Source organism: Haemorhous mexicanus, chromosome 22 (assembly GCF_027477595.1).
Source record: "Haemorhous mexicanus isolate bHaeMex1 chromosome 22, bHaeMex1.pri, whole genome shotgun sequence".
Lineage (NCBI taxonomy): Eukaryota > Metazoa > Chordata > Aves > Passeriformes > Fringillidae > Haemorhous > Haemorhous mexicanus.
The window spans coordinates 1,960,546-1,980,551 of NC_082362.1; the positions used below are offsets into that span (position 1 = coordinate 1,960,546).

General features: G+C 43.6%; 1 protein-coding gene across 7 annotated transcripts in view; it reads right to left on the bottom strand.

Annotated features, from left to right (window-relative positions):
* The window catches only part of AUTS2 (activator of transcription and developmental regulator AUTS2), a 797,141-nt gene that overhangs the window by 402,934 nt on the left and 374,201 nt on the right, over positions 1 to 20,006 (bottom strand). For all 7 annotated transcript variants that reach the window (XM_059866086.1, XM_059866083.1, XM_059866081.1 and 4 more), the window contains one exon: positions 17,709 to 17,744. In XM_059866086.1, coding sequence (XP_059722069.1) covers positions 17,709 to 17,744 — 36 coding nt within the window. The remainder of the gene's footprint in view (positions 1 to 17,708; positions 17,745 to 20,006) is intronic.

Consider the following 20,006-nt stretch of genomic DNA (forward strand, 5'->3'; position numbering starts at 1 on the left):
ATCCCACCTTCTTCTTTGCACCAGCCTCAGCAGTGAGTGTTTTCTGGAAAACTGCATGGAGCCAGATGGTTAACTATTGGAAATCTATACTAAAAAGATTAATGTTACCCCATGACAGGGATCAGTCACTTGTAGAGATTTCCTAATACAAACGGTGCCATTTGTTTATTCAGACTGGCTGGATGAGCTGTACTCTGAGGAGAGCCTAATTAGTTCTCAAAGATTTTCAAAACATTGGGGCCCAGCTGCTGATCTCAGTTCCACATCTGAAGGGAAATTACAGAGGTTTCCAAGTACCACCAACACCCAGGCAGGCAGGTAGGAGTGACTGCTCTCAGGTGCCTCTGAGCTCTTCACTCTGACACTGTCTGGGGAAAGGTTCTGGTGCCCTGGACAAGTTAAATATTCACAAGTGGCCACTGGAAAGCCTCCAGTGCCAGGCACAGATGAAATATTGCAGTGCTGGGTGCCATCATGCTTTAGACAGAAGAGCTGGGCACAGCCACAATGTGAGCACCCACCCACCCCCATCAGCCTCCACACAGCCCACTCCAAGGCACAGGAGCAAATTCCAGCCACCCTCACACGGTGCTTTTGTGGGTAAACTAAACTTCCTGCAAGGAAAGAAACAGGCATGCATTACAGGAAAATGTCAAAGTGTGAGCAGTACTTAGTAAATTTCACAGTAGCCCTCCTTCCAGATGGATAAAAGCACCAATATGTGCAAGGCCACTGCAATTTCCAAAGCACTCAGATTAAACCCCCTGCATTCAGGGGAGTGGTGAAGCACATGCTTTAAAGTGGAGCACACACTTAAATCCCATTGACTTCAGTTATGCATGTGTGCTGACACGCTCTCCTGAATAAAACAGATGTAAGCATGTGTTTAAACTTGAACCTCTGCTTTGTTGAGATGAGACTGTGAAGAGGAGAGTGAAATTTAAACGGATGCAAGAAATGGTGCTTTTATCTCCTGGCAACAAGGCCTTTCCATCAGCAGAGAACAGAGCCAGAGGTTTTTTGGGGAAAAATATCTACATACAAGTATTGAATGTAGGGAGCCCCTGATGCAGGGGATGATTGGTATTTGACTCTCTGATTCAGAAGGCTGAGCAATTGCTTTATTAAAACTCCACTATAGTACATTAATACTATTTTATAACTATACTAAAGAAATACTATACTATTCAAAAGATACTAAAGAAAAACCCATGACTGTCAGAGACAGCCAGGACACAGCTTTGACTTAATTGGCCAAGGAAACAAAACAATCCTCAGTAGAATCCAATTGACAAATCTCTTCAGGTAAACAGTCTTCCTAACACATTCCACAAGTGCAAAACCAACAGGAGCAGAGAATAGAGATAAGAATTGTTTTCTGTTCTTCTCTCTGTGCTTCTCCAGGAAAAACCCTGGGAGAGAGAATTATATCTCTCTCTGTTCAGGGAATGAGAATGCCACATACAAGTGCTTTTTTTTTTTCTTCCAAGGGACATAAAGAATGAAAAAAAGCAAAAAACCCCATTAAAACAGAATGTTTTTACATAAACTATCCAAATGCTCAGTTCATCAGTTTGAGAACCCTGACAGTGTTGAGGCTGAGGCCAGGCCAGATGTTGAGTCACAAACAGCTGCTGCAGCTGAGGCCATTGCAAACTCCTCAGTGGGTGTTACTGCTCCCCCATGGAAGTTAGCACATGTGCCCTGCAGCCAGCAGAAGGATCTGCTCATGCACCTTCCTCTGCTACCAGCAAAATCAACCACATCAGCCTCAAAGAGCAAAATGAACTGGAGCTGTGCTTAAATCCACTGGCCAGGTAAGGAGGGGCAGGAGCACTCCCAGTACTGGCAGAAGATTCCAGACAGTGAGAGCAACCACAGCTGACATGGCCTCAAGGTTCACGTGCCTGCTCCATACTTTGGAGGGACATATCAGGATATTTTTTCAAAAACTAACACCTGACAAAGAAAACACATTAAATTACAACCATTTGAATCTTTTTTTTTTTTTTTTTGTATAAAGAAAGGTCAAGTGTAATGGGCTAGGCTAAAAAACAAATTGAAGAGCTCATGAAAACATCAGTTTTGTTGTACATAAACTTCTTGAGCAAAACAAGCAAAACCCACCCAAATATCATTTTTAAAGGCATTTCCCTAGAAAGTTACACAGAAAAAATGATTTGTGAGGTATGTCTCACATCTAGGGCCTGTCTGTTCCTCACTGACCCCCCAGACCAGCTCAGCAGCTGGGGTAGCCTGGCAGGGCTCTGCAGCCAAACTGGGAACTCTGTACCAGCCCTGGACAGTTTTTGTTTTGGAAGCCTTTGCACATCCACAGCCACACTGATGGCCATGGGCAGCAACTGTGAGCTGGCTTCTGATTGATGAGCTCACGTGGTTATTTACAATATATAATGATACATTATATAATTAATTATATATAATTATTATTAACTCTATAATATATAATTATCTAACTTTTTTGCATTTTATTCTCTTCTCTCCAATGGCTTTGGTTTTTTAATCTCAAACTTCCTAATTAACTTCTCTTATGAGCTTTTGGAGGCTCAGATTGTTGGTATACAGAAACTAATGGGAGGATCTCAGATTCTGCCATAGTACCAAAACCAAAATCAGTCTATACAAAAATGTAAACCAAAATGTTTTATACCTCATCCCAAAATCTCATCCCCTTTGATCCTGTATCACTTATTCTATATGTGTCCATTCAGGATGCAGTGTTTTCTACCAATGTCTATGCAAAAGCTCCGTGAAACAAAGCAGGATTAACTACACTTAAATCAAGTCACCTTAATTTAGAGAAGTGAGAGCTTTAAAAACAGGTATTTATTAAGAATGTGAATTTCTAAATAGTATCCTTCTCGGTGGTATAAATATCCAACACAGACTTAATCAAGAGCACATCTTGGAGGAAATATTAAAGCAGCATATGATTTGATACCAATGAAAAAAAAGCAATCAAAGCAGAGCATGGCTATAAATTAATAGAAAAAGTTATCTATCCAAACCAGACTAAAAGTAATTTTGTAAGTCAGCAGTAAAAAGTTGAATAAACACTAATTTAATCTATTTTAGATGCAGCAGTCAACAGATGAAATATTTTACTGCTCTCTAGCTATGTGAACACAGTCAACTGACACAATAATTGAAAAGAAGGGAGAAAGAGAGACCCTGTGGGAGCAGGAGCACAGGAACCCAGGGAGACACAGAGCTCCTGGCCAGGGAAGCTGCTGGTCAAGGCAAAGCTGCAAACCAGAGTTTGGATGCAATGACCTGCAGATAATGGCTGTGACCTGTTTCCACCATCCTGCCTTTCCATGAGCTTTTAGGCAGCTCAGCCACTCCTTTGTAGGGAACAAGCATTTCCCCTTCCTCTGGGCTATGCAGAGAAAGGTGTCGGGACCCAGGACATTGCTCTGGCTGCCCTGGAGGACTCTGCAAGGGGCTGAGAGACCCTGGCACAGAGTCAGAAACCCCTGTGCCTTTGATTTTAGCCCATGGAAACAATTACCAACTTTGGGTGAAGATTTACAAACCACAAGAGTTTGAGTAGAATGGCAGTGAATTTGTCACAGGGTGAAAAGTAGAATTTTGGGGATTTAGAATGGGGGTTCAAGAGGCAAGATGGAGCAATCTGGGTGTGTCCTGTCCTACTTCTCCTTCTTCTTGTCCTCCATCTTCTGCTGTGATGGTGACACTTGTGGATTGGTTCAGAGCAGAGACAGACTGTCTAACACAGGTGATAGGGATTGGGAAATTATTGTAAATAAAGCACACACAGTTCTTAGTATAAAAAGCCACCACCACCCCAAGGGCAGGGACTGTGCCACAACCTGACCTGCTGGACAGACCTCAGCAGGGCAGAGAGAGAATGGAATGGATAAGAGAAAATAAACAACCTTGGAAAGCAGAGCTGAGGAATCTCGACTTCTTCCTTGGTCACAGGCCTGGGAAAAAAGAGACTTTAATACCTGGGGGGCCATTCCAGCAACACAAAACCCAAGAAAAGGGAACAGTTGGTTCCTCCAAAGGGGTATCCTGTATCATAAACAATAAATTTCCTGGTCCTGTGCAATGAGGAAGAAATAGATGGGAGAAACAGAACAGGTTGTCAGTGGAATTCATTGGGATTGCCACTTCTCAAAGCCCTGTATTCCAATTGTTCCCTTACATATTCTTTATAGGAAAAAGAAACTAATTGCTTTTGTGAGTTGTTTTACCAAGAGCAAGAACCCCTGGCACCTGGCTCAGTTTTTCTCTGTTTGTTATTTTGCCTTTTATTAAATCTTTTTGTTTCCAACACTGCAACAGAAGCCATCCTGCTGATTTTTATGCCTCCAAGAGTAGTTGAGCTGTCTTGGATGTGTTATAGACCTCCAAGAGCTTGTGAGACCTGGCTTGAGGAGGCTACTATAAAAATTCATCACCAGCATCAGGCAGAGGCCCCTGGAGAGGACCTGGAGAAGTTTTAGGAAGCCAGGCTACCAACAGCAAAAGAGTGCTATGATTTATTTCCTAGCTGACATTATTTATGCAAGTGAGCATGTGACAGCCTGAGTGCCCACAGCTCTCCCCACGCTGCCTCAAGTTCTCTTTATCTTTCCAAACAAGCTGCAGCAAACCCACCTTCAGCTGAACATCCCAGGTGATATTTTTGAGAAATAAGAAAGAGGCTTTAGTTATTATCACTCCAGGCATTTCTACTGCAGATAGGCAAGGAAAAGGACTTTATAACTGAGCTCAGAAATGAATGAAGAGCAAATTCAAAGCAGTTTAATGACACTCAGACAATGATAGAAAAGCAGAGGAAAGAAAAAAAGAAACACTGGGAACTGAACTGCAAAGGTGAAAGCAAGAAGTAATCAATGGATAATGATGATACAAGCAACAAAATTAAACCTAAGCTTTGACTCTGAAAGGCACCTAAGTAAGCCAGCTCCTAAGCCTAAAGCCAGGCACAAACTTGATAAAATGTTAGCAGGTTAACTCAACAACAAGCCTTCCTCAAATCTTCCTTTAAAATAAATGAATGTAGACATTAGAACATGGCTTTCTGGTTAAGTACAACAGAATTTCTACTGATTCAATGAGAACAAAGTCCTTTGAAGCAATGAAGTACTCTCTAAGAAAGAATATGGTGCTCAGAGGGCTGCCAAGTGGCCTCTTGCTATGAATTCATAATGATGTCAACCTTTTATTTACTGTTTCTGTACCACAGAGAATTTAAGTAAGCAAGATGTGTTTAGGAAACCAAATCCATAAAAATATCTGCAGACTGCTGGGAAGCACTGGGCAAATGAAGGGCACTGGGGATAAATGAGGAAGGCTATTAAGAAACAGAGGGGGAATCACAAGAAAGTGTGTTCTTTTGCTTTCTTAGGGTCAAGGAGTTCTTCCACCACAGAATAAAATGCAGTGTCACACCAGGTGTCACTGCATGAAGATATCACAGAGCCAAGGAAGACACTCTGCTCTCACTGTCATTTGCAGACCTTTATTTTTCTTTTTTTTTTTTTTTTGTTTTTAACAACATTAAATTTGCATTAGCTTGGATGGGGAAAAAGAATGGCATATAAAGGGAGAGAGGGCTGAATTAATATTCATAAGCAACATACTGGAAGAAGGAGAAGGGGTGATTTGAGGGAGCTTGGACCGAGAGAGGCAGACATTAGTCCTGGAGACCTCCTGCGTCACACACTCTGCTCCCGAGCAAGAACTGCTGTGTCTCTTCCTCATCCACACGAAATATTGCCTGCTCTGAACAGCTTTTGGATTCCCCACTCCAGGGCACTCTGGGGAGGAAGCTGTTTTGGCTGAAGCTGGGCAGGAGCAGGTGGCACTCAGCAGCTGTGAGTAATTCTGCTCTGGTTGGCACTTCTGCGGTTCTTGGACCCGGCACAGCCCGTGTGCAGGGGGAAGGGCCGGGGGGAGGCAGCAAACAACTCCTGGTGCTGTTTAACAGCATCCTGGGCTCCAGGCGGCCTCTTCCAAGCTGGCAGCTGGCAGCAGAGGTGGCTGCAGGGATGTGCCAGCTCGGGTCAGGTTTGCTGGGAGAGCCTGGCACAGCTGGCAGCCCGAGGGGAGCAGCCCTGCAAGGCAGATGTGACTGCTGTGCAGGAAGGAAGGAGGGAGGGAGGAGCAGGGCTCAGCATCCACCAGGTGGGAGTGATCTCTCTGCACAGGGACTGTCACCATCAGGGTCTTCCAGAGAGCCCCATCACACAGCCCCTTTCCCAGCAGCTGTGCTGCCAATTCTCCAACCCCTGCCTGAGCCCATCTACAGAAACAGGGGCTGCAGGTGGAAAACTTCTGGGGCTGCTGCTGCTGTGCCAGGGTACAGTACAAATACTTCACTTGTTACATTTAATGTCATATTTCATCACAGAAAAGAAAGCAGAACCTGGATACCATAAGTGTGGCAAAGCCACCAAACTGTTTGTCTAGAATCAGTTACTTCCACCTTCAGAAGCCACAGGAGAAAACAGAAGTTAAGCATGGAAGCAGAACATGAGGCAGCAGCTCTCTTCCCTTCTCTGTTCCTCATCACAACAGAGAGAACGTGGACTTGCCATGACCATCTCTGCTGGAAGAATATTTTAAAGTGCTTGAAAAATCTCAAATCCCTCTCTCTTCTTTCAGCTGTGCACCATGAAACCCCTCACACCTGCAGTCAGAAATGATTCCTTGAAACTGCAACACATTCCTCTTGCACTCACTGATCTACCCCAGTCCAGCACTTGGTTTGAAAGGTTCCTTGCATTTCCAAATGGCACAAGTGTCACCATGTGCTGTGCTGATGCCACCACAAACATGAACTTCACTCTCTGAACCAGCCTGGCACATGCTCTCACCAGAACATTTATTTTCTCCCCTCCAAGCTCAGCCTTCATCACCATTCCTGACAGGCAAGTCCTCCTTGGCAAGGATTAACACTTTGCTGATGAAGTTATCTCCTGATCTCTTATTTTACCTGCTATCTGTTCTGCCTCCTAACAACAGCCTCTTTTTAGCTGCTAAGGTGGAACAGTTAGTCAGTGCTATCAATATTAGGAGGTTCTATTACAGTGATAGCTTGAAATCTGTTTGCCCAGCACTCACAAACACACAGGTGGGACTCTGATGAACACACTTTCTTGTGATTCCCCTCTCTGTTTCTTAATAACCTTCCTCATCCATCCCCAGTGCCCTTCATTTGCCCAGTGTTTCCCAGCAGTTTGCAGATATTTTTATGGATTTGGTTTGCTAAATACATCATGCCATGGAATAAATACAGGCCATGGAATGAAATGAACAGCCAAAACATTCATCATAAATTCTCATAGAACCTACTCTCCTTTCATTCACAGACAACTGATTTTTACAGGTTTTTCCTATAAATTATTTTACAGTGATGCTACACAACATGGCCAAGTCCACTGATATTACATTCCAGCCTTGAGATTGTCAGAAGCACAGGCAGGAATGCAGAGATGTGCTGGCCCAGCCCCAGCAGGAGTGAGCAGGGGCAGCACAATGGGGCAGGCAGCAGTGCCCCAGCAATGCCAAGGGCAGGGCTGTGACTGCAGGAGTGTCCCAGACAGCAAGGCAATGTGTATTCTACTGTCATCTGTCAGAGGTGGGGCAGCTGTCTTCTGTTCAGTGGGCAGTTTTCCTTATCTCTCCCACACCCACTCCTCCCTCTGGGGACACACCTGCTGATAACAGGCCATTGAATGTCCCTGCATGGCTGATAAGAACTGCAGCATCCCACTGGGAGATGTGAGCCCAGAGGGAGGAGCCAAGCATTCCTACCTGGATATAATCTGGAGATTCTGGAACACCAGCACAACTTCTCCACTGGATTTCCCAGAGGAACAGCAGCTGCCTCTTCCCCTGGATCTTCAGAGGCAGACTGCACCCTTCTCCAGGATCCCTGCTCCAACAGAACCACCCCTGGCACTGCAGGAGGGCTGAGCCACAATTCCAATGGGACTGCTGCCAGCACCCTGACCCACAGGGTGTCAGGCTGTGTTCTGGCTCTGCCAGTGTTGGTTTAGTTCACTGCAGTGTTTATTTTATATTTTTCTTCCCTAATAAAGAACTGTTATTTCCTGCACCCATATTTTTGCCTGAGAGCCCCCTTAATTTAAAATTTACAGCAATTCAGAGGGAGGAGGTTTACATTTTCCATTTCAGGGGAGGCTCCTGCCTTCCTTAGCAGACACCTGGCTTTCCAAACCAAAACAGGGAGTCAGAGCCCTGCTCACCTCAGGCCCCAACCACACCATGGCTGGGCTGAGGAGTGCTGTGGCATCCACACCCCTCTGTGGGAGGGAGAGTCCACAGATCAGGAGAGATGAGATTTCAGGAGGTGAATAGAAGCTACTTCAGCTGAATGCACATTAACCCTGAGGTGGAGCGAAGATGAAAATATTTGCCCTGCTTTTTCTTTTTTTCTTTTTTTAAAACAGATTTACCATTGCTAAAGGAAAGGCCATCAAAATCCTTGACTTCCTAATGGTCTGAGAGCAGCAATAACCTAATAATAATTTTCTTATGGACAAAATACTCCCAAATATTTCTAATGAACCATTACAGCATGCATTGCAACTTTACAAGCCTTCATTTAATTACTTCCACTGAAACAAACACACAAATCTTCCAGCTCGGTGCTGCCACACACACAGACTCTCTGAGCACCAAGCCCTCAGCAACCTTCTTCTGATGGACATTTTTTTTCCAGGAAATGACACAGAGACATAGGTAAAAGGTGATTTAGATAGACTGCTGTGTCACAAATTGTCAGGATCTGATTTAAAGACCTTGCCTTTGTCAAGAAAGACAGTTGGGTGTCTGCTTTAAAGAAGTACTGGGAATATTTTCATCAAAGGTTTGAATTGAAAAACAGTGGGAGGTAAATATCTGAGATGTTGCCAAGAAAGACCACTATATCCGTGCAATTACCATTAACAGGGGACAGCAGTGGTTCAATGAAGTAATTCAATCTGGTGTCCTACATTTTATCAGACAGCAATTTTGAGTTCTGACATAAAAGGCTGAGAAAGGGGATTGGACTCTTTTCTCTGAAATTCAGCCTTAATTCTTGCAATCAGGAGATGTGTTCTCTGCTTCAGGTACAAGCCTGCTACCCCTCCAAGGGACTCAAAAGAATAACCCAATATTCACCTTCAAAAGAAGAATAACCCAATATTCACCTTAGCACCACTCATTGGCATAGGAACAAGTCATACTTTGGGCAAGGCTCAGAGCTCAGTGCCTGCTGTATTTCAGCAGTGTTTTCCTCCTGACTTAACCAGCTCAGATTTCCTTACTTGTGAATTTTGCAAAAAGAAAAAAACCTATTGTTTTTAAAAAAAACAATATGATGCAGCCTAAATTAATAAATGTATTCTTCCAAAATTTAAGAGAGACAGAGAGAGACTGTATTTCTCAGAAAATGGCAAAATGAAAAGCTTCTGGAAACTGCCATCAGAATAACACCAGCATGTGGCTTCTCCTCATCATCCATCCCTAGTGCACACTCCTGGCTCCTGGGGGTATTTTGCATTACCTTCCCCACAGAAATCCTATCAGTCAGTCCATGACTGCACTGGTGCTTTCCAGGGTGACCAGCTTTGCAGGGCAGTTCTGATTTCTCCTCTGCAAGGCAGCCCAGGCTGGCACAGGGCTCCCCCACTGGCATCAGCTTCACTCCCTCTCCACACAGGGCTCACCCTAACAGCCACCACAAACCAAACCCTTTCCAGGGAAATCACCACATTTTAGCCTTTCACCTCCTTTCTACCACAATGCTTTTTGCCATTTGCCATTTTGAGTTGGTCTATAAATTCCTGTGTTACACCATGCAGAGGTCTTGAAAGATTCTCCTGTTATGAGCACATAGTTGAAAATGTTAATTCATATTTTGCTGAGCAAAATCTCACCACAAACAATAATGCCATGAGATAATTTGCAACAGGAACAGTCCAGTGTCACTCTTTCCACTGAGCTACAAATCCCACCAAGTTCCAAAACATCACAAACAAGGGAAAACTGGCTCTTGTGTCATACAGACCGTGGGCAGCCCCCTTTACACATGACACAAAGCCAGGAGTCCCTGCAGCACTCCAGTGTGGGATTGCACAGCCCTTTCCTTTTCATGAAACCATACAGAACCTGCTCTGGAGACTCCAAAAAATCAAACACACAATGCAGGCAATGCTGCTGGGCATTCTCTTGTGCTGATTTGAAACTGAGGCCCTCGGAAGATGGAGGCTCTGTATATGACAGCTTAACTGCTTGCAATCAAACTAATTTGCAGTAGGATGACCTGAAATGAGTTTAAAAGCACCATAATGCATGTTTAGCAATCAGTGAAGCAATCCTTTATTATTCAGGTTCACATCTGCAATTTGTGTCACGTGTCACAGGAGACAGAAAGAGGGGGAACACAAAATAAAAGAATCCTTTTGCTTTGCAGGAGTTGATGAGCAGAACATGAGCCACAGTAACATGGGACATTTGAGACCCAACAGACTGACAGCAAATCTTAAGTCTTTCTGCTACTTATAGAAATCTTATAATGTCCAGAAGGAGAAATTATTAAATTAAACACTTGCCTTTAAATGATTGTCTTGATTTTTCTAGATTGATTTTTGCTAGGAAAAAAATGATTAAGCAAGTTCACCTGAAATACCACAAGAAACAGGAACCAAGAACACCTCCAGGGTTCTGTAAATGAAGTTATCAACCAGCCACTTTCAACACTCCCCTTTCTACTGGTGACAGAAGAGGGACCCCCTTCTGGCAGACAATGGAGAGTTTTATATCACCCCTCCAAATACATAAACCCTCTCATTTCCTTCCTTTTTCCCTTCTTTTTTTTTTTATGATATCTCCATTCATCACACTTGTAATCCCTGGGGAAAAGGTGGCTCCAACAAGGTAAGTGGGGAACATGCACAGAAACAGGAGGAAAAGGGAAGCATTTGCTGAAGAAAGGCAGGAGCATTAAATGTAGCACCATTCCAGAAATGTAAAAACCAAAATAAAAAACAAGCATGGGAAAGACACAGAAATGCAAAACACTGAGAAAGAATGCAAAGCAAACACTGAGGCAAAGCACAAAAAAAAATTATTTATTAATAATTAATGCTTATTAATTATTATTTAATTATTAATTAAACAAAGCAGAGATCTGATAAAGAACTGCAGCAGGAGTGGGCTTGGGCAAGGAGAGGGAAGGCCCAGGCCAGCAGACTCTGTTCCCTCCTGAGTGACAAACCCTTGGGGATGTCACCCCCTGAATCACTGAAGTATCTGGGGACTGCCCTAAAGAAATTACTATAAAGTTATTGAAGAAATTCCATTGTTCAGACAGAGGGTGAAAAATCTGTGTTTCAGCAATGAGGGGACAAACCAGAAAGAACTGAATTCTGAAATCTGCTCTCAGTTCTGTGTGGCTGGGTAGGAAACTGCTGTGGAGCCCCGTTCCACTTCTGTAACATTTGGACAACACAGTTCCACACACACAATCCAAAGAAACATATGGATTAATATCTTAGATTCAAAGCATGTTATTCAAAAAGCACAAGCTTGCATTAGGGCAGAAATCTACAGTGTTTGAGGAAATACCATGCTGGAGGGCTGTAGAAATAACTCCAACCTTCACCACCTCTGCTCAAAGTTTTCTGAGGAGAGACCAATCCTGACCAAATTCCAGCCCAGGTCATTTATTCTGCTTGCCTGTTCTTCCCCCAAATACTGAGTTAATAATATGTGAAATACAGAGTTTTCTTCTCCAAAAACTGTTGTTTTGCTCCAAGTACTCTTATTGTGATGAGCAGGATGCTGGAAATGCAGCTGCTCTTGTTCTTCTTGTTTTGCTGGTCATGTTGTTAGCAAACTCTTTAATGAGCCTCAGCTCTCCCTAGGAACAGCACCATGGTTTATAAATGCTGAAATTAATAGACCTGGGGTAGACTTTATTACATGCAATGTATTTAGTTGGCAATGATGATGTCTCCCTTACAGCAGCAGTTAGAATAAACTGCATTTTTAATGGCTCCTGGAAAACAAAAGACAGCACCTAAAAGATTTTAGATGAAGAAACACCAGGTTTGCAGGTCTCAGTGCACCACACCAAACCCACTCCACTGAGGGCTGCAAGCACTAATGAGTAATTACAGCCCACAGAGAGATTTCTGCTGGGGATCTTGTCCACTTTGCTCCAATCTGAATTTACTGTCAGAAGATTCATAACCTCTGTTGTCAGCTTCACTTCTGCAAAGAATGGGCACATGGAGAATTTAAAGAGAAGTTAAAATGGATTTCAATATACCCTTCACAATAATACTTGGTAAAACTAATTACAGTGAGAAAATTGGAGATCGTTCATTACCCTACTAAGCAAATTAGGATTTGTTAACAATGATTTATAGTGCCAGGGAGAGGATAACAAGGATCCTCTTTCCAGCTCTGTTCACAGGGGACATGACAGTCCATGGTGTGGTGCCATCCCACAGCCACTGTGCAGTGCCTTGGGGACCTCAGGGGGCTCCAGATGGACACACACTTTTACATCAGCAAAATACACTTAAATGTTTGGCTCCTAAAGTCAAGCTCTAAAATTACTGAGCAGCTTAACCTACTTGCAAGAACAGCTTTTTATTGACCAACACCACTGTGCACGTGGTGTGGAGTAAAGGACTCCATCCCTTCTGCAGCTTTAGCAGCTTGGATTTATTGAGCCCCTTTCCAGCAACACTTCTGATCTGACCTGTTCTTTCCTGAGGAAGCCAGTGGGTCCTGCTGCACTTCACTGCAGTGGAGTCTCTTCACTGCCTCTCACCAGCATCACAAACCTGCCCACCTCAAGGAACAAAGCTCAGCTCCTCAGGAGCACTGCCAAAACACATGGGCCAGGCAGGGAGGGAGAATCTGCTCTTTGAAGGGCTCTCTGAGAGCTCACAATGTGCTGCTGCAACTAATTCCACATTTCTGCTGCAGGATGATGTCTCAGAGGAAAATCACTCCCAGTGCACAGAGAAATAGCTGCCCTTATCTAGGCCAAAGACTGGCTTTTCCATCATATCCATACCAAACACCACTGGTGCTCCCCTTATTCTCCCTGGGATGGGTTTTTAGAGCTCTCAGTAATGTAATGCAACATTGCACAAGCCAGTGTCCCAGTGGCACGCTGGAGCTGCACAAACATCTGCTGAACCCAACCCACTCAGGGCCAAATTGGATAGCACAACTGATTAGCCAGAGCCTTGGGGAATAAGCTCAGGATTTATGTCTGCCTGAGTCACCAGCCCATGTGCAAAGCACAGTTTTAGCTTTTCTTTCTTTTTTTTTTAAGGTGGAGCAAGAGCAGTGTTAGGAAAAGAAGGGTCACAGGAGTCTTCTGCCTTCCCAGTGTGATTTCCATCACCAGCTTATTACCAAATTCTACCCAGTTCTGAAAAATTCATAAACTCTCTGTGTTTGGAGGAAAAGAAAATAACACAAACATGCAATCAAAAAAAAAAACAAACATTAAAAGAGGAACAGAAAATGTTCAGAAACAAAGACTCAAGAAGCAGACATATACAGAAATGGAAATAAGTTGCCAAAAGCAGAGAAACTGCACAATTGCCAAAGAACCTGACAATCTTGTTGTTTAGAAGCAAAAGACTCAGTTATTTAAGTTTTGATTTCTGCTCTGGTCTTTGTTGCAAACCAATGAACCTCTATCCACTTTAAAAGGAATTTGCTGGCCAGATACACAAATGAGCAAAGAACATTCTTCAAAGCTAGGTAAGAGAAAAAGCTTTACTGTTATACAAATTCTAATTGTATTCTAAAACATCTCAACCTTCTGAAATCTCAAGACAGCTGGACAACATTAAAAACTCCCATAATTCAAACAGCTTTCCTTTTACAGTTAAAGAGATGGTGATTTTTTTTTCTAAAATTCTAACTACTTTTCAATTATCTGATCTGACATCTTGATGAGATGTAATCTACCTTATAATCTGTCTTTGATGAGAGACAATGACAATTTGCAATGCAAAAAATATCAAAGACAACTGGGAGATCTTCCAGGAAGTATTAAGTTATGATTTCTTAGGGTGCACCAATATTAACAGCATAGCTAAATCTTTTTTCACATGCACCAGTCATAGACTGGACTGATCCCACAGGAAGCAGTAAAGTCAGGCCAGCACAAAAAACTCCCAGGAGAATTAGAATGATTTTTAACTCCTCTTTTCTGACTATTGGTTTAGTAATATGCAAAAAGGATGGGAAAGTGTCTCCTCTGACAAGGAGCACCAAGACAGGTGAAGCACACTCCAACAAAAATGTCTTCTAAGCAGAATCTACAGAAACACCAACAGCTGTGAAAGGAGTAGAAGAGAGTTGTTCCCAACTGAAATCCAAACAAAGGTGAATTTAGAGCTCATTAACAGCTTTGCACCATCCCCTCTCCTTCAGTGGCCACTCACACTGGTCCCATTTTGCTGAAGACAGCTCATTCCAGTTTGTTCAATCCAGGGCAGCTCTGTCACCCCAGCTGGGTGTGGGTTGGGCTGAATCACCTGATGGAGATCCCCATGCCTGTCCATTGCCAAAGCAGGCTGGGAATGCCCTCCAGAGCATGTGCATTTTTCCTTTCCCTGTTGCTTTTCCAGGAGCACTTACACAGAGACAACAGGAACAGAATTCAGTCTCCAGCTCTGCCAGTCAGATATTGATCTGCTTTCAGAGTCAGGTGAGATTCCAGCCTTCACCACTACCACTGAAGCTGCATAATGAATTTCTAGGCTGGAGCTATCACAGAGATATTGGAGGAATGATTTTGTGTTCCTAAGAAGTGTCAGCTTTATGAATGTTCCCTTAAACACTCAGTGATCTCTACAGAGTAACAGGACCTAAAAGTCATTTTAGCTTTGCTGTGGCATGCACAAACATTGCAGACACATGGCCCATCCCATCCCTGAGTGCCTGGTGCAAGCAGGGTCCTCAAAGGGGGTCCCAAGCTGGACAAGGATTATCTCTGTGCTAGGCAACATGGCCTAAAGACATGAAGATTCCATTAATACTTGATTTAAACAGCAAACATGTGCTCCTTAATCCATACCTCAGTGTTCATTCCTTTCTGAATGAAACCTGCTTCCCTCTGCAGCAGATGTCCATCAGTCCATTTTCACCTACCTGGTTCCTCTGCTCCCTCTGGTGAGCTGCAGTACAGAATATTTCATAAGAGGCCAGTGTACAACATCCAGCAAATCATTTCCAAGGGCCAAAGCTTTATTATTATCTATTAAACTAGAAGTTATTTTTACTATTTGAGACCAATGACCCCTGTTTTGATGTTCTGGGTTAACACCAAACACAAAAACTAACAGTCTTTTCTAGTTAAAAGCTTTGGAAAAAAGTAGTCAATTCAAGTGCATATTCCTTTGCACATTGATAACACAATAATTATATTGATCAGAAACATATGCTAATTGGATCACTCTGGAGCATTTTTCTCATTGTCTGGTACCACAAAACACATCTGGCTTTTATTTGCCCCATGTAAGTTAATAAGAGTATGGGCTTTTTTAAAACAACAAGCAAGATAATCCTAAAAACAATTTTCTGAAGTGAAAAGGGAGGGAAATAACCTTTATGTTTCATCCAAGACTGTGTAAGTGTAAAAACAACTTTAAGATAGAAACTGAAGCACATTTTCTACCTACTTGGCTATTAGTGAGGAAAGAAAAAAAGGAAGTTAAAGACTCCCAATACTGTGACTACAGAAAAGAAAGAGCTCAGTTAAATATATTAATGGCACCAACAAGGGATGTCTCCCCCACCTACACAGACCCAAATTGGAAAGATTTAAGGTGCCAATCCATCAGCCCTAGAAGATGTCAGGCTTCTTCTTGTTACTGAATCCCTTGCTCAGGAGAGCTGGAAACTTTCAAGCTTTCTGTTGGAGCATAGGGGATGCTGACACCTTCCAGATTTTCACTTTAGTGGACCAACCCACAGACAGTATGGTGCAGGGAACAGCAGATGGCTTCTCTTCTGTTACCTCTGCTGCCTGGAGAGGAAGCTGAGCACAGCTCTCAAACCATGCATATTCAGCTCTCCCTGCAAGAACAAGGCTCATTTATCCATGGCACAGCCCATAATACACCTGTCCTGTTCCAGAGAGGGTCTACAGACCTCTGGATGACTGGAATTTTCCCAGACAAAGGAAAGCAATTCATTCTGAACTATGGAAAGACATTCAAGGTTCACTTTTAATTCTAAATAAATGTTGAGCCATTTGATATAATTTTTCCCTTCATCCCCTCCCTCTTAAAAATACATGACACAAACCAGGGCAAGTGATGAAAAAAGGAAACCAGCTTGTTTTTCTGTTTCACAACTTACCTTACACTGATCTGGGCCTTGGTATAATCAGAACAACTACCACAAAACTTTTTCACCTGAGGATGCTCTTTTCACACCTCACCACCAGCAGTGAGTGTGAATGTTCTGTTTGTGCAGAAGTCCAGTGTAAATCCAGCAGGACACAGCATTTCTCCAGGTGTTAAGCAACTTTTGTGCAATTTTTGTGAGACCACAGGTCCACAATTTAATCCCATAACTTTCTTACAGGATCACAGATGTCTGTGACAAAAGACTAAATTCACCATGAGCTAATAGAGGAAAATGACTCTCTGGGAATGTGACAAGAGTGCAGCCAAGTTTTTCCATCATGTAATTGAATGCCATAGAGTTTACTTTTCCCCAGAGTGCAGTGAGAAGATAGAAGGAGGCTTTGATTACACTGATAACTTCACAGAGCAGTGCTATGGGACAGGGTTCCCATTTTACCCACCTGGTTTTAGACATAGACAATGCTCTGCTTCTCCTACAGTTATTACAAAGGCAGAAAAGATGTGCTTGGAGAACACAGCATAAGTTACAAGAGAAACAGGATGTGAGCAATTTAGATATAAATCTTGGAAGAAAATATGCAGTACATTGGCTTGAATGGAAAACTTTTTTTCACTCCCAAACTTATCTGTGCAAGTAAAAGGTACATTGATGAATGTGGGAATGAACAGAAAGGTGTGAATGTAGCCTGTTAAATCAATACAGGTGCATGCAAATAAATCACAAACCCCAAAAACATGATCAGTTTTCAAACCAGCTGGGGCCTGATCTGCTTCTCAGGACATAAAATGGAAATCTGGCATAAATAGAACTTCTGTGTTTTCCAAGAGTGTCCATGAGCCATGGGCTTTTAAGCAACAGGTAGAAATCACTGTGCCACGTTCTCTGGGCTGTGGTACACAGGAGATGAGGCAAAGCATTGTAATGGGCTCTCTAAAATCTGTGAATCAACAGGAACGGGTGCAGGGGGGAATGAGGATCCTCCCATCTCCCATCAGAGAGCTGGTGAGACCAGGGCTCACTTTATTTGCTGCAGTTGTGTAAATTAAGTGCTGTTAAAATGTATGTAGTAATTAAAATGACACCTGATTAGTTCAAGGAAACACAGACCACCAGGTGGAAATGCTACTTGCAGGGTATTTGTGAGGAATAAATGAGAAGGGGGCACTCAGCCCTTGGGCAGAGGGGGTTGTGGGGTGTCCCTGTGTCCATGAATTCTGTGTGAGGCATTTTGTGTGAGGAACACTCTGCTGCCGAGGCACAGGGTGCAAGTGGAGATAGACACTTACAAAGTAGCCTGTTCCCAAGCTGGAAGGAGCTGAGCTCTGCAATAAAACACAAAGACAAAGTGGAAAGTCAGTGATGGTTTTTAACACGTTCCAATCCACACAGCTCATTACCAGCCCTTTCCAAGCTTTTCATCACCACATCACAGCCCCGGCGTCCTGCCCCTTGTCATCTGCTACTGAAACAAACACGATGTTGCTTAATTTTTCCCTTTACATCTCTCAGCCACTCGGAGATGGTAACGTGCTATTTACTGAATTCCAAGCTTCTGCCGTGGACGTAATTGCCAATTTATTTGACAGGCAGCTGGGTAATGAATTAATGATGGCATTTCGCCCTGCACTGAGACTAAACAGACACTCATCAACCAGCCTCCCTGACATGCTGACATTCAATGCCCTGGACTCCAGCTCCTCAGCTTCGTGGCCACAAAGGGGCAGGAGGGAGGGGGGGAAAGGGAAAAAAAGTAGACTGACTTCAAAACAAAAAGCCCGGTGGGTTTGGATGACTTTTTCAGTGTATGACCTGTTTGCCAATTTATTCCCGAAAGGCCCTGGTTAGTACACACATAGTGCTTTTCTAAAATGAGACATTTTGTAAACATAATTAGTAGTCTGAAATGTAAAGAATGCGTGGGCACAGAGAAGCTGCTTTAGTCAATGTACCATTTTCTGGAGAATGCAGTCACTACAATTTCCCATTTGGATGTCCACATTGTTTGACAAACCAAGGATTTGGAAACAACAACCACAAAAAAAGCAAACAGCAAATATCTACAGTGTGAAATAGATTTCAAAACTCAAACCTATAAAAATAATTAGAACTAATATTTCTACCATGGAAAATAATCAATTTGTTTAAATGCTTTAAAAAAAAATAGCATCATGAAATTCAGTTTAAGTGGGACACGATCACAACCTCTGTATTCACAGGAATTAAGGAGATAAAGGGTTTTGTTTCATTAGTTTTTCATCTAAGCAATGGGGATTACACAGCAGGTTCTCTCAGAGACATGGGGGATCCTGGTGCTAATCCAGGTCAGGCTGTTCCATTAGAGGGGGAGCAGTGCCCAGCTCCAGCCTCCAGAGTCCATGGGCACAGCAGCAAAAGCAGAGGAGCATTCTCTAGTGAGGCTGCCAGAGAACCAGTGTGGAGCTCCTGGAGCTCCATTGCCACTCCTGGAGCTCAGTTCCCACTCCTGGAGCTCCATTCCCAATCCTGGAGCTCAGTTCCCTCTCCTGGAGCTCAGTTCCCATTCCTGGAGCTCCACTCCCACTCCTGTAGTTCCATTCCCACTCCTGGAGCTCGGTTCCCATTCCTGGAGCTCCATTCCCACTCCTGGAGCTCAGTTCCCACTCCTGGAGCTCCATTCCCACTCCTGTAGTTCCATTCCCAATCCTGGAGCTCAGTTCCCACTCCTGGAGCTCCATTCCCACTCCTGTTCCTCAGCACAGCCTCCCTTTCCATGGTGACACAGCCTGGGGACAGCCAGGACTGCAGAGGGGCCTGGGCACAGCACTGGGAAGACACAGAACTTTTGTCACTTCACCCCTGCTCCAGGACAGGGAGCCAAACTGCAGCTCTGCAGGGGCTATCAGGCAAGGGAACTCCACACAACTAAAGACATCCAAAGTCCTCCTGTCCCCACTCTTGCCACCATCACCCACAGGACATCCCCTGGTGCCAGGGGTGATGTCCCTGAGCGCTTCCCTGCTGTCCCTGGGAATGCCCATCCTGCTGGACTGACCTGGGCACTGGCACAACCCTGCCCAGTGCCCAGCCCAGCTGCTGCTCCAGCTGGGCACAGCCCCTGGCACAGCCACTCCACGGGCACAGGTCCTGCTTTGGGAATGCCAAAAAGATTTTGGCTTTTTTACATTTCTTATATATTCATACCTCTGTAGATTACTATTATACAGTTACATAGCTCCTTAACTAGCTCTAGTCCTTTTCCTACCCTTTTCCCTAAGATTTTAGAACAGTAAATTCACCTCCCTAGACTCTTCAGTCTTTTTTGCCTCTATAGGGAACAAGGATGTTTTATTTTTTCCATGTATTGTAGACATAATAAATGTGGAGCTAGAAGCTGGGGGAGCAATGGGGTCTTCAGTGGAGGGCAGAACCAAAAGGGGGGGATTTCTTAATTAACTGTTCCTCTAACTGGATACTTTCTCTGAAGTATGCTAATTTGTGAAACTTAAACAATTGTCCAAGTCCTGTATCACGTGTGCACTTTGCCATACTTGCACCTGGAGGACCTTCATTAAAGGTAACAGCTTTTTATCATCTTAATATTGCTT